Raw genomic sequence first — 16,418 nt, 5'->3', positions numbered from 1 at the left:
CGAATGAGGATGAGGACCTGTCGAAATTACAGGGGATGGTGGAATGTTCTTCTTCGCATCCATCCGCGGATTCATTTGGACGTATATCCATACGGTTGTGGTTGAATGATAATATTGCACCTCATTCTCAATTGTTTAATGATGTTTCTCCCCAAAAGTTTTTTTTAATTTTAGCTTATAAGGATATACTATTTACCTTTCCAAAAATTATACTCGGCTTACCGTAGTGTGAATAAATTGTAGAATAAGATTTTTTATTGAAATTTCAACTCCCCCGTTAGAACTACTTCGCTGTAGCTTTGTAAAGATAACCTTTGGTGGTCTGTTGTTTGCTAATGTTTGAAGAGCTAACGATGTAGAGTAAATTTCATTTCATTACAAAGAAACCCCAAATTTTCATATAACCAGTGTTCTTTGAGAAAGAAAATTATGAAAACATCAAATTATATTTAATGAATTAATAAGAGTCACAAGAAAACTTTGATTAGTACATAGCTTGTGTATAACATTACATACGCTTTTACAAAGTTGTTATTATTTTCTTCGAATTAATACTTCAATACTTCTGTAACCTATTAGCTTGGAGTGATTTTTTTCTAATAAATAATATGATATATAATAGAATAGTGCTAATCAGAAAAGAATAAAAGAAATATCTGTTTACTCTCCGTCTTAATCACCCAATAATATCCACCGATTCATTGATAATTGATTGAATACTAAACTCACTGCTTAATTCCAATATACAAACACTTATACCAGAGAACTTGAATTTCTTAATTTGATTTAGGAAGGCGAAACACCAAAAAAAATTCAAGAATTCATGTTAAAAATATATATACACCTTTCTCCTTCAATTTGAATAGCATAAAGTTGCTGTATTTGCAAGGGATCATACAATTATTAAAGACGATCTATACGGCGGATTTAAAAAAAATGTACTAACGTTAATAAAAATTCATTATAAGCAAGTTCGTGGAATATTAGAACGATTCAATATGATGTAGACATTGCGGGCACTACAACAAATATGAAGGTAAATAAGTAATAATATGAAATAAAGAATTTACAGATCGACCAACATTCTCTACTCTGCTCTGCTTAACATCGGTTAGTACAGTTAGTGCAGAAATTATTTAGTGAACTGTTGTGATAATTTTGTGTTCGTTACTTTGAAAATACCTTTGAATAGTGAGTGAAAAACAAGGTTCTGAGTGGACAAAGCAGATAAATTGTCAACAATGTTTTAAAATTTATGCAGGCAAAGGCAACGGCAGATGGAATAAGGCTTATTGCGAAGGTAAGAAGTAATGGAAGAAATCAGTCAAAATGTACTAATAATTATTTTTTGCTATCGAAGGTTCAAGAACGAGTAGCAGAAACTACAGGTGTATGCGTAAGAACCGTAGGAAAAATTAAATCAGAGATGAAAAAAATAGAAGAAGGTGAACAGGAAACGTTTTCAACTCCAAATAAAAAGAGAGTGAAACATTCAAACATTTTACGTAGGTGCATAGTTAATTTCCATATCACAGAAAAAAGAATTCCTACGCTCAGGGTAATTCATAGAAATATCATTCGCAATATGGACTATCAGGGTTGCAAAGAGTCTTTGAGAAAAAACATTCATGAACTTTGATTTCAATGGAGGAAATTGAAAATGAACAGAAAAATATTAATGGAACGCCAGCCTATTCGACTACTGAGAATATAATTCTTAAAACAAAATGCGGACTTACAGAGAAGACGGTCGACCTACTATTTACATGGATGAAACTTATATTCATGACACACACACACACGCACCAAAAAGGCAGGAATGATATACCAAAGGAATGGATACCAAAGATGGTCTAAAAAAACCTGTTTGTAAAGGGCAACGTTTAATCATAATACATGCAGGTGGAGAAAATGCATTTGTGCCTAATGCTTATATAAGATGGAAATCGAATTGCGCAATACAGGTGATTATAATAATAAGATGAATTTTGATAATTATAAGGAATGGGTGTCAGAACAGTTGATTCTGAATTTGCTGCCAAAGAGCGTTGTGGTTATCGATAATGCACTTTATCATAATAAACAAATCGACAAAATGCCAACGACATTGACCAAAAAAGCCTAGATGCAATCATGGTTATCAGAGAGAAATATTCCATTCAATTGAACGATGCTGAAACCTGAATTATATGCCCTCATAATGAAATGTTAGCCAAAATATAAGCGGGATGGAATAGATTAGCTTTTTATAGCAGCAAATCATAACGATTTTTCATGACGAATGAACCCATAATAGACATTATCCTAGATGATTTGGTTATTGATTCAAATAATGAGGATAGTGACACTGAATCAGAACGGGAAGATGAAGACTATAATATTTCCAAAATTGAAGAACTACCTTACGAAAACCAATCTGAGAATGTATCAACAGTGGGCGAAAAGTCGTATTATAATCTATAGGCAGTTGTACTCAAAAAATTGTTAAAAATTGTTAAATAATCATTTAATAATTGAATAATCATCAATTTAAAGGTTATCCATTTTTCCTCAATACTTGCTCATAATCCGATATGTTTTAATCCTCAACTTTTATTTAGATGAATTTTGACTAGGATTACAATATAGAACATTCAATCAGGTAGAAAGGATATCACTATGTATTGTGACTATTAATAGTATAATGAATAGAAAACTAAATATAAACAATATACCAAAGTTTATCAAGAAATGAGATACTATCATATCTTAAAAATAAATAAATACTGAACTCAATAGTAGCAGATAGTTAGTGGGGGATTTTGAAGTATGATGGACGAATTACAATGAATAACATTTACACAGCAATAATGAACACCATCATAATCAGCACGAACTGTTCACACCTAAAAGCTCACAATTCAGCCTTGTTAAGCCTTAATTATATGATAATTAAACAAAACATAAAAATAATAAATGGTAAAACAAAAAGCATAATGTAAGGGAATTTATCAAATGTAACCAAATAGAAGAGTATGTGAAGTAAGAAGAGAATGAATCAGGACCAACCAAAGAGTGGTAGAATGAGGAATGTCAAGAAGATGTAAAAAGCAAGAGATTTGATTATTGATAGAATAATAAATATAGAGAAAGAAAGGCTAGTCAAGGCATGAACGACTATATAATATGCTAAGAGCTATTTTGCGAAAGGATAAGGTGCAGAAAAATGAGAAATTGTACAACTGGTTACAACAGACAAAAAAGAAGATCGATAATCAACAGTGTCAAAAAAATAGGAGTAGATCATAAAAGTCTTAGAGATGACTCACTTAGAGAGGATATTTAAAAGGTCGATTAGAGACAGAAATCATACCAAGAATGTTGACAATGTCGACAACTGCCAACGCATTCATCGAATAAACTCTAACAGCATAGCTCCGTTAATGTCTTCTACAGCATTTCATGACATCCATTTGTTTATATTCTTCAACGTATGAGTCTCTTTATTTTCTTGGAAACTTCGGGGATTTGACTTAACTTCATTTGACACATAAATAGACAATAAAAAATCCAATGTAATATTGCAGGTGAATATGTTACATGATTAATTAGTAATATTCATTATTCAGAAGGAGACGGTATAACATAGAAGATAGTATGCACTACGAGTACTAGTATATACCTTCTGATGACTAACACTGTCGCCTTCATAGTATTATCATCTACTATTACCTTGTAGTATTATAATTCATTAATTTTTTGGTTTATCTGACAGAAAGCTGTAACTATAATAAGTATCCAACGATAGATGACCAAACGTAATGTCATTCACAAAAACAAATAAAAACTGAGTTTTATACTCCAAAAAATTTAAGGTAGTATGTATATGATACATCTTTATAACTCTCTTATAATTCCTTCCTGCGCTAGGAATAGTCACAGATGAACAGTTTATAAAATTATAGAGATTTGACTGTCGTGGATTTTTGAACTATAAATAACAATTAACGGTAAGATGATTTTAAACATGTTTGATTACTTAACCTTTTCCACTTAAGTTATCTTTTTTAGATGACATAATTCGACAGTGTTAAGAAATAGATGATGTCTTTTTTGTTTAAAATATAAATTATTCTAGTTACTTTTTAAGATCTAACGTTTTACAGAAAATGCTCAAATTAGCCTTCCACCATTGAAATTTTATACATTTGATAGGATGCAGCGGGGACTAAGAGAAAATATTTGATTATTGGTGATCAATAAATGAAGAAAATCAACGGTAGCCAATTTTTCATTTAATCATTTTTATATTTAGTAAAATTTCTTGGGAATTTTCATGCTTACTTTACTGAACTTAAAAGAGTTTCATTTTAAAAAATAGAAACACACATTGATTGATCAGTTTCAAACGTTAGTTTCATAGACATAGATATTTTTAATTGTCATATCAAATGATTTAAATCCAATTTCTGTTTCTCTGTGTGAACTTTATTGTATATAACAATATCAAAAAAGTTACAAATAAAGAAAATGTAGTTTGTTAATACATATATCAATTCAAATAACTAGATATTAAAAAATGTTTGGAGGGTTCTAAGGACTACAATATATATTATAAAATATTTTGGATATGATTTTATAACATAAACACCAAAAACGGTGATAGTAACAGAAAATACCCGAGTATAAATATTCATTCTTTTGAGATATTATATTTAATAGTACACTTATATTTCAGTGAATGATACAATTCTAATAAATGGTTTATTGAATGATTGCCATCTCCATTATTTGTATCTCGTCTTTAAAACAGACTAATTGTTAAAAGTAATATATATGTGAAATTGTAAATCAATTTGCAATAATATAAGACAAAAATAAAAATATAGAATGTGCAGGGTTGTATCAAATATCATATTTTTTTGTAAAGCAGTCTATATTGTTGCATTAAAGCAAAATTGCTAGACACAAAAACAGTGTTCGAAAATTAACGTTTTCAAAACTTCAAGTTAATAATGTTACTTCTATTTACCATATGGAAAATATCAAATAATCAATTAATTGCCATTTGCTCACTGCTGTATAATGCATTTCAAGTTACTCCACTTTAGTTTGAAATACAAGGAAACCTTGACAAATTGAACATTGGTAACGTAATATAAATTCATAAAATGTGAATCCAAAAACACAAATTTGAGGTAGTATATGAAACATCGTTATAACTCGCTTATAATTCCTACCTGTACATAGGCACAGATGAACTTACACGGTTTATAGAATTATGAAGATCTGACTGTGGGTCATAACAATTTATGGTAACTGATTTCATTTTTAGTTTGTTAGACCATACACGAATACATGAATTCGATTTGATGGAAATCAATGTAACATGATGAAACGAGATGGTGAAGCAATCATTAAACACACATAAATCAGTCATAACGAGTCTTTGGAGTAGAATTAAATTCATTAATCACCCAATAATATCCACTGATTCATTGATAATTGATTGAATGTTAAACTCACTGCTTAATTCCAATATACAAACACTTATACGCGATTCGATAACCAAGTTATCGTTTTGAGAGACCGAAGGTAAACTGTATTTCTAAATTCGTTCCGACCTATTTGGAAAAAACCGAAATAGGTCGGAGCATCAATTTTCACCTGTTTTTTTAAACCAATTTTCTATCAAAACAGAGGAATATATATATATATATATATATATATATATATATATATATATATATATATATATATATATATATACGTGGAATTTGTGGGATTGTGGCAATGAAAATGCTAAGCATTTCATTTGTGTCAGACTAATAATATTCTTGAGACATAAGTAATAAGATACTATATATTTAGTAGCAAGAAAATAGAATACCAGTTGCGAATTCTAGGAGAGACAAAATACTAACAAGAAGCCCAAAAAATCGTTTAGAAATTGAATACTAAAAATTTAGTATTGAAAGCTCAAGTTTTAGCAAGTGGATGTGGAAAAGAAACTTTTAAAAAAGGACTGAAAAGTGGTGTTAGCACGGTATTTACACCCGAGGAAGCAAAAAATATCATAGGAAAAATACTGGGACATCTGATGACGGGATCAACAGGTACGAAGGTACGAAGGATATGTAATTCAGTTGAAGTAGTTAACAAAAAAGTATAGGGAGGGAATATTATTTAGTTATTATAATGGAACTAGCATTCAACGGTCAAGTAGTGATAGCTTTTACAGCAGAAGGTATTAATATAACGAAAATTACTGCAAAAATCCAGAAGCATTTACAGATCACGGACCTTTATGGTCTAGCACTTGTTTTTCTTTCTCTTCAACTGCTTATTCATGAAATATGATTCTGAACTTCTGTACTTAGATTCCATTTAACCTCTATAATACGTTCCAACACTGCAGTTACTAATTTTTCTTTAACATCCCTGTTTTTTTTTCAAAATCTCTTCCCTTTTTCAATGACTCTTCTTACATTTGTATTTTCCGGCGTCGTCTTAGTATGCTCCAACCATTTCACTCTATAAGCTCTTCTAAAACTTATTACTGATGAGTATTGTTCAGTTCTTGGATAGTTTTTCTCATTTCCGCGTTTTGTTTCTATTTCCCCAAGGATTCTTCACAACACCCTCCTTTTCTATATAATCAGTTTTGTTCCTTCTGCCTTTTTTGAAAATAAAGTTTTACTTCCGTATGTCACTGTCGATAGTATTATTATTCAATATTTTTTGGCTGCACTAGATTACTACTGTGATCTAATTTACTCACCACTTAAATGATCTCATGGCTTCACTTCCTCTCGATATTCTTTTATTTATTTCAGTCTATTCTTCGTTTTCATTTTGTCAGTGTTGCTGCCAGGTTCTGGAAATCGAAAACTTTTTCTATTTTCTTCCCCTTCAACTTGTATGTATTCTTTTCTACCAACCACTCTCTAGGTTAGTACTATATACTTTGTTTTCTCTTGGTTAATAAGGTCCATAAGCCTCTTGTAATTTACAGAATGCGCTTGCCATCACCTTCTTTGTTTGTTTGTTCTGGTTGTAGAAATTAAAACGTCTGCATAAACAACTAATTGCTGCTTTTGTTGAAAAATGTACGTACAGTTTTCTCCTATGCTAGATTAATAGGCACTGTCGATATTGGATCTCCTTGTTTTGATTCCCTTTGAACGAAAATTTCTCGTCGCACACTATTCAAATCTGTGAGTTATCTAATGCCATCTTGACTAGCTCACGATTCATTTTCTGAATTCCTAGCAGGTTCAAGGAAATCCAAACTTTATTTCTATCTATCGTATCATAAGCTTTAAATCCTCAAACTCAACATGTTGAGCTAGATTCTGCTCATAGCTTTTATCTATCAACGTCTCAAAGATGACTATCTGATCAGTTGCTCCTTTTTCTTCCTAAAAACTTCTTTGGTATCAATTTACTATTGTTTTGGCACTCGTTCAGTCTCACAACTCTAGTAAAAGCTTTATACGCTATAATCTCTATAATTTCCACACATACTTCTTTCTGCTTCCTTAAATATTTCACATATTATTGCCTTATTCTATCCCATTTATTCTCCATTCATTCTCCATTATTAATTTCATATCCTTTTCTGTTTATCTTTTTTGCCGTATTTAAGCATTCCAACCGGAAACCTACTCTTTCCTGCACTCTCATGGATTTTTGAATTTTCTATCTGTTCCAAGATTTCTTCATCTGTTGATTCCTCTACGAGATCCACAGTTTCTATTTCCTTCCATCTTGCTTCTTTCTGTCCTAGTTCTTTCTATTGATAAACTCTTTCTTCGTTATCCCTTGTATAAGGAAAAACCTCTATCATTATTGGCTCGCACCAGAACTCGATTAATTTTCATTACAATAACTGATAGAAAAATGTATTATAAACACAGTAAATCAACAAATATAAACAATTATAAACATTTATAATCATTTGTTGTATTTACGACTTGAATTTTATTTTGTTGGTTAATGTTAGCATGAAACATTAGAATTAATTTTTTTTTCTCTTGTGACATTAATTTTCAATAGTTATAGACATTATCAGTTTATAATAATTGTTCTAAGAGGACAACAAGTGATTGAACTTACTTATGTCAACTTTTCTCAATTAACAACTGCCTTGTAATATAAACTTCTTTGTTAGTGATTCTTCTTCAAAATAGACTAAATCCGATTAATTGTCCACAATCATATCCATTATCCTCTTACGATATTAACTTCCATAATCTGTACAAGCTTTTAGACATTTCAGGTATCAATTCAGCAAATAGACGCTCAGTATTCAATCATCAATTTTACCATGCTTCACGAATTACACTATTCAATTCCCACTATTTTATCATGTTTATCCAATTTTGTATTGGAATAAAAAAATTGAGCTTGAAATGATTCATATAAACGAAAAGGATTTTTTCATTATATTTCATTCGTTTCAAAATAATAATTTTGTTAACAAAGTTTAAGATTTCTCTCCAGTACAATATACATTACGAAAATTAAACGTCTTCAGAGAAGTTCGCTAATTTCCCTCAAATTTGTAACAAAGTTTTGTGAACTTCTACTTTGTGATATTATTCTGTAGTGTCTTTTGAAATTAGCATTTAATCTTGTCATAAACAAATTCACAGATTGACATCAAGACCCTCTTTACCTAGAAATTCTGTATCTTCAAGCTAATCTCATCGGTTTAAATGAAATCTCGGGCTCATCTAACTTTGAACATTTTTTTAAAGAAAAAAATTTTTGAAGCGCTTTTAAATAGTGACTAATTATTCAGAAAATAATACATTCTGGAAGATGATTTTTTTTAAAATATGGATAAACAAAATAATATTTAATTAACCAAAAGTTTTATATCCCTTCTTATACGATATCACTTGATGGTGGAAAATTTTCATTTTCTTTGAATATTTCCTGTACAGACCTCTGATAGGATATTTGCTAATCAAGTTTCAGGATAGACAAATAAAACCAAATATTTATAATTGAATATGGCTTCATTGTTTTGAAATATATTGTCCATTAAAATAAATATACTTTTGTATGTATTTGAATCAATTGTTGAAGCATTTATCCCATTCCGATTGTGGTACATATCTCCAAAATATGTGATTTGAATGTACCAATGCTTCTTCAGGTGTAGAAACACGTTGACCTCGCAATTTAATTCTGATCTGCCGGAATAAGAACAAATAATTGGCTACCAAATAAGGACTAATACGGCGTATGACCCATCAATTCTATATTTTGACATTTCAAAAACGTTTTTGTTTGAACTGATGTGTAAGAGCTCATATTGTCGTGGTGGAGAATGATTCTTCTTCTGCGATTGGTTTTTCTGATTTTTTCGAAAATTTTTGGCAAACTAATGCTGGTGTACAATTTAGAATTAACCGTTCTACGTTGCTCTAATAAACGGATTGCGATATGTTTAGTTATTTCGATAAAACAGACCATTTGCTTCGAAGTGCTTCTTACGAGAACAACTTTGGTTCATCTTGCAAGACTTATACAGTCGATTCTTGTTTATTTTGGGACTCATATACTTAGATCCATGATTAGTTTCCTTTCACGATCTCATAGACGTCGATTGAAGCACCGCAAGTTTTTCAGCATTTCTTTGCACCAAACGACACAAACATTTTTTGAGGGATTATCGAATTATGCGATATCCGACGCGAACAAATCTTTGTGACAGCGAAATATTCATGCAATATCCCTTCACGACATTCATCTTGAAGCGAAGTGCGTTCACGATTGAATTCGGAATTCCAGCGAAAAAGTCGAGATGTTGCTTCATCACAAAAAGTCGAAGCGAGTTGAGCGGCACACTGCTGTTGGTTCATTCTGTAAACAACTCAAATAGCGCTCCCATGACAACAGTTTCTAAGAACATTTACCATTGTCAAACTTTATGATGGCAATGTTAGATTTGATATATTCACGTCAGTGTTGCCATATTTTAAAACTTAAGTAGCAACCCTCGTATTACGATCTTCTGCGATTACGATTGGGATATTTTATGTAAGAATCATATCGTCGAAAGGTCTGGCTTTGTATGTGCTCGTTAGAATGCATCACCGAAAACCAGTTTTGGATTTTGAAATATTTATTGTGATGGAAATCGAGGTTGACAGATGAGGTACTTTACAGTAGTGGCTGCATTAATCCCTATTATGGGTCGTTTGTGTGAAAAACGATTTCGCCAGATACTGAAAAACCGTAAAGAACTAGAACGGTAGGTGAAAGTTCAATAGTTGATAATGTGCACAATGAAATAAAACTTCTTAGCAAATAAACAAAAGAAAGCTATGTCCGTATATACATATTCCGCCAATTCATTGAGGAAACGTGTGCTCGTACTTCATCGTCGCAATTGGAGGTTTTACAACCTATTCCTTTAGTCTGGAAGTGAATTGATAATCGTTGAAGGCTATACGGGGGATAACAGTTCACCCAAATTTCTTGCAAAACTTCTGTGCAATCAAGCGTTGTCGTGAGGAAGTACTGCTTCCTCCGATAGTCGTCCTCTTGTGGTAGTTATTAATCTCGAAGGTCAAAAAAGACTACGAACTGAGTTGAACTGACGCGAGGACAAGGTTGATTAAACTAAAATTACGTTCATAACATTGCTAAGCATTTAAAAGCTTATTATTTTATGATTAGCAATTTATGTAAACAAACAAAGTGTATAATTATACAAAGCGCAAATTGTTTACTACTAGTCTTAGATAATCGAATACAAAGGAGATGAAAGAAAATATATATAGATATTTATTAGTCATACAAGAATAAAGAAGTAATGTAATACAAATAATGTAAATGGCAGTAATGTATATAGTTGATAGTTGTATTGTATTGAACTTGACCGTAGACTTTGACTTTAGGTTGATATGTAGTGTGTAATTATAAACGAGCGATCTTGAAGATATATTCCCGATTGGGTAACTCTATATTTACATCAATCACCAGAGTCGACCTAAACCGTAAATCGTTACCCTTTAACGTAACCATAAACTACACCCTCCAGTGATTTTGGGTAGTTCGCCGGAGTTTTGTCAATGTTTCATAATATCTGTTCATGAATCTTTTCAATCCCAAAACACAATCTTCATAAACTTTCATGCTGAGTGCTTTTGTGAGTATGAGTGAATTTCTTTAATTGCGGTAAACCAAAATGACGCCACTGACGAGATTGCTGTTTAGATTTGGGGTTGTAAAGAAACATCCACGCCACGTTTAATCTTCTACGACAATTCTTTGTTGTCTACACCCTGTCATTATTAAAAAAACTTGCGAGCATCCTGGAACTCACACCTTGCAATAACCCAACGTTCCAGTTGAAGTTATTCCCATTGTGTTATGAGAAGCTTCAGGAGTACGTTCAACATGTTTACGAACAGTAATCCTTCGGTCCTTGAGCAGCTCAGTGTTCATCTTCTGAACAATCGCATCTGAAACCGTCGGTCTTCCCGATCGGTCTTCCCGATCGGTTTCTGTATAGTTTCACGTAATTTTTGAAGAAGACACTATCCGAGAATTCTCTTAGATCGTATGTTCTTTGCAGATATTCGTAGTGAACCAGCTTATTTTTAATACACCTGAGGGAAAAAGAAGTGGATGCCAGACTTGTTAGTGTTTTTATGAATCTAGAAATTTCCATGTTCCAGTCAGTTGTTTTACAACGGTGCTTTAAGTTTCGAAATTTTTTTTTCCGAAAAGATACGAGAACCATTTTTAGTACAGAATTTTATCCAACATTTTGTTAATACCGCTTCATGATCACAGAGACCTGAACTAAAGACAGTACAGTCGGTAGATTATGAATCATACGATTATACAACATAGTCTATAGTACTAGAACTGGTTTTTGATTGAAGATATTCTTGACCTGTACACAATCTATATTGAGATCGCCGCATAGAGTTAATTTGCTTTTCAGAGGTAAGGACTCCAGTAAGGTCAGAAGTTTGTCACAGCACGTATGCACATCAGCGTCAGGTCTCTGAACATATAAAGTTTTCACTCTTTAGAACCGAGGCGATGGCAGTTGTTTGTTTTTGATTATATAAAACTAAAATTTTCATATATTAAAAGGTTTTTATGACGAAAGTACTTTCATCACAAATGGTGTTCCGCTTATCCAAAACAGCAAAAGTTATCAAAGCACGAAGGCAGTATTTCAAAAAAGATAATGTATCTTGTGCTATTTTACACGAGCTAGAAATCATCAGACTTTTCTTCATTGAGTATAAGTTGAATCAGCATAGTGACTTATTTCTGCAAGAAATTATCTAGGCACTTCTAAATATTCCACAAACTCATTTATATTAACATGATATCTGCCCTTCATATTCAAAGCATTACTGATTGGCTGAATAATCAGTTATGTTAAAGATTATTTGGGAGAATTAGTGTGGCATATTACAATATTGGATTCATTCGTATAGAGAAAAGTGATACGAATAGTTTATCAAACAAACATTATGACAGTGTAGGACTGGCAACTTTTGAAAAATTTCGAAAACGTATTGATGAATGCGCAGATATATGATGGGAATCAGTAGAGCTTAACATTTAATATGAGGGTCACAACTAACTTTTTTTCAATTATCAGTAATCAGTGACAAACCTGTAGTAATGGGTAACGTGTGAATTTATTATATATATATATATATATATATATATATATATATATATATATATATATATATATATAATCCTGATTGAGCTATAGAGCTTTGGGAATTTTGAGTCATATGTAAGAGCGATCACTAACATACTTTCTACAATTCTAAATCATTCCATGAGAAATTGTTCTTAAATATATACTGTTTTCTGTTTTTTCTTTCAGTGAGATTACGTCTATGTAGCGATGCATTTTTTTTCATTATTTAAATTCGATTTCAAAAAGTATAAGTTAATGAAATGTATTCGAATGAAACATTCACAATTTCAAAAATCAGTCATATCGTGTTACCCTTGCATAGCATAAAATACCTTTATTGAATTCTTCTTACTACTAACATATTGATTATATCTACAAATATGATTAATTTTTTCTCAAATTTTTAAAATTAAGATTTTTGCACTCAGTATTAACTTACCGTATAGATATTGGTATTGTAAGCGTCCCCGTTTGAAGGGCTCATACTGTGTTCATTCCTGATCAGAATTGGAAGGACGTCGCCGCCTGGAACGTAGCACGGAGCTACGGATGTAGCAACATTAACGTCGGCGTCATATCTATTAGATGAATCAACACTGGGTGAACTATGACTCCGCGAACGAGACTTCGACGATCTTTTGTCGCCGTTGTCCTGTTTTTCTAATTCGTTGAGTTGCTGCTCACGGCTTTGACGAATATATTCCTGAAATATTAACAGTAAAACTATGAAATCAAATAAATGGAGACTTTATTGACATTATTTTTATTATGAAATAATTGAAATGGTTTACAGTAAGTTGAAGGTCTAATATACTAAGTGATATCGTCTCCAGAAATGTGGAAATGCAGAAAACTCAGAAATGATTCGGGTTAGCTCAATAGAAAATTTTTGTACAACTGCCAATAAATTTAATGTGTTTAAAGTGATTGTTTATTTGAAGATGTGTTGAAAACAATTTTAACAAATTTTTAAAAAATTTGAATATTAAAATGTATCATGAAATTAAAACTTTATTTTTTTCGTGAAATTGTTCAATTCCCTTCGCTCATTTTACAAACTTTTTCAATAATAAAATAGAACATATATATAGTGCATCTTCTTGTTCTCAATTTAAGTGCATGTAACCACCTTCAATAACTGAACTAGAGATGAACCTTTCAGTAACTTCCCTTAAGAAGTAATTAATCCTTAAAACGATGTAAATTGGGTTTCTTCTTGCAGTCATGACTATTGAACGATCTAGAGCATGAGTTGTGGCTCTCTCTCGTACTCCTCCGTGTATATACGCTGCAGATCCTATCTCTATATACTGAATACAAGCTCGATTTCTAATACTTTGCGACACCTCCAGTTGCTTAGCAGCTTCCACGTGAGACAACCTCTCATGTATCCAACATACTATTGCTCCAGCTGGAATATTTCTATTCGTTGTAAATGCAAATAAACTGAGTTATTGTTAACAACAATGGTAGTAAAATCTGTGAAAGCACTGCCATGAGAGTGAAACGCATCATTTTTTAATCACATTTACACAAAGGCAGAAATAAAATATACAAAAACATTGACTATAAATTTCTGCTCATGCACATATACTCCGGTTAAGAAGTAAATAGGTCACTTAAGAAATGTGCGTAGAAATCTATTTTCGTCTGAAGCCTGTCTACTTACCTCGCGATTGGTTTTCCGTATTGTTACGAACGTGTCTCTGCCTTAGAGCCGGTCCTGCCTAGATGTATTAAATTATGAAATTCGGTGGAGGTGCACGCAGCGCCTTTAATTTACTTTTTATAATCCGTGGAATTCGTTTGATGATTATTTTTATATTGAATCAAGATTCAATTATCAGGGAGTGAATATATCTGGTGAAAGAAACCTGACAGAGGAGGCACGAACACAAGCGATGAAAGCATCAAAAGTAAGAGAGATATAGTGAGGAGAAAGAGCGATGAACTCACAGAGCAAGACCAGAATATATGAAACGTGTGTGAGACCTATTCTCAGATATGAAAATACTACAAATCATCAAGGGAGTCACCGTCAGGGACCAAATAAGGAGTGATGACATAAGAGAAGAATTGGGCGTACAGGATGTGGTGAAATAGATCCGGGCACGAAAAAGATTCTAGAGGGATCACGTAGAAAGAATACCAGAAGACAGATGGGTAAAGTGGGCTAAAACTCAAAGAACGAACACACGCAGACTTGTAAACAAACCACCAAAGAGGCGGTACGAGAGCTGGAGTTCGGCTTTTCCGGAAGATCCAGGAAAAGGGACAAACGTACGGGATTGAACAGTACCTGGTCCTATTGAAAGAGGAAGAAGAAGGTTATTTTTATATCCGCAAATGGTTTATTTACATTGTTTCTTTTGGATAATTTCTATGGAGGTATATTTAATTATTTCTTTTTTTATGTTCTAGTTTGAAGAATTATATTTGTGGTATATAAATAAGTCTTTGTAGCGCAGTTCAGTTCAGTTTATAATAAATAGTCGTAATGAACAGAACGAATTAGCAAAGTAATAGAAAAATTTGAATAAATTGAGTAGTGTGTAGTATTTAAATAAATTAAGAAAGTAAGAGTCAGTGTTTATTAATTAAACCCATTAATAGAAATCATATAAATAAATAAGAAAAACATCACAGTATGGAGTCATAGGCGTAGACGTGATTTGTTTATTACACTTGTGTCTTGTTGTCTATTTATTTTTCCAGTTATTGTTCTACTTAAATCATAATCGGCGGTTATAAAGTGGTTAATATTTCTTAGTTCGAAATAGTAAATATTTGTTTGAGTGGTTTGGTGCTTAAAAGTACATTATAATACGAGATAATGAGTCTAGTGCTAATATAATATACACTAATCACTATAAAGCAATCTAGTTTTCCTATGTTTACATTGTCAAGAAATATTTTGTTGAGATGAAGTCGTAATCAACAGGTAGCGAACTCAAAATGCATGGAAAATATAGGCAAAGGCTGAAAACTAGAAACAATTTTGAGAAACAATGAGATATTAATTCAAAAATGTCGAGTAGATTTGGAAAGTCCCTAATTTTTACATAAAATGTAAATAGCGAAATTTTTTGGTGAAAATGTCCGAAAATTAATGATTTTCCAATAAATGTGAAGTAATTTTCCACAACATGTATTTGAAGCATTTTTTGATTAAGTTTTGTTCCGCGTTTAATAGCTTTATGGTCTCTTGAATAAGTACAATTATTTTTTTGCAAAAAGGAGGGCAGGTCAAAGATTGAACATGTTATTATTAATAATATTATCATTTTATTTAAGAACTAGCATGAACTAATCCAATTCAGTATTGAAATGTAGAAGATTGAAATAAATTATTTGAGAACTCAACAACACAACAACTAACCAAATTCGAAATAACGGATTGCAAATAATATTTTTCCATCATTCTTCAATTTATTCATTCATTTTAAATGGCAGCGGCGATACGCAGAACCCTGCTACAGTATTTGACTCTGCCTCAAACAGACACAATAATCGAACGTCGTCTGTGATTGTCGTGAACTCTATCCACCAAATATTTTTGTACACAAATCGTGGATGATTGAAAAAAATCCACTTCTAATGTTGTGCAGTGTAGATCCCAAGTCTGTTTTATTTTTATTTGAAGAATGTTGATTTGTTTGACTTATGATGTTATCTTAAATACTGAATGATCTGATAACAAATCAAAGCAGAATTATGTTTTTCATTTCCGATATTGTTAGAT

General features: G+C 31.8%; 1 protein-coding gene across 2 annotated transcripts in view; it reads right to left on the bottom strand.

Moving 5' to 3' along the window:
- LOC130891315 (neuropilin and tolloid-like protein 1) overlaps window positions 1–16,418 on the bottom strand; it is a 692,365-nt gene that overhangs the window by 20,118 nt on the left and 655,829 nt on the right. For both annotated transcript variants that reach the window (XM_057795951.1, XM_057795952.1), the window contains one exon: window positions 13,116–13,379. In XM_057795951.1, coding sequence (XP_057651934.1) covers window positions 13,116–13,379 — 264 coding nt within the window. The remainder of the gene's footprint in view (window positions 1–13,115; window positions 13,380–16,418) is intronic.

Source organism: Diorhabda carinulata, chromosome 3 (genome assembly GCF_026250575.1).
Source record: "Diorhabda carinulata isolate Delta chromosome 3, icDioCari1.1, whole genome shotgun sequence".
NCBI lineage: Eukaryota > Metazoa > Arthropoda > Insecta > Coleoptera > Chrysomelidae > Diorhabda > Diorhabda carinulata.
The sequence above is the reverse complement of the archived record's forward strand: the minus strand, read 5'-3'. Positions and strand labels throughout refer to the sequence as shown.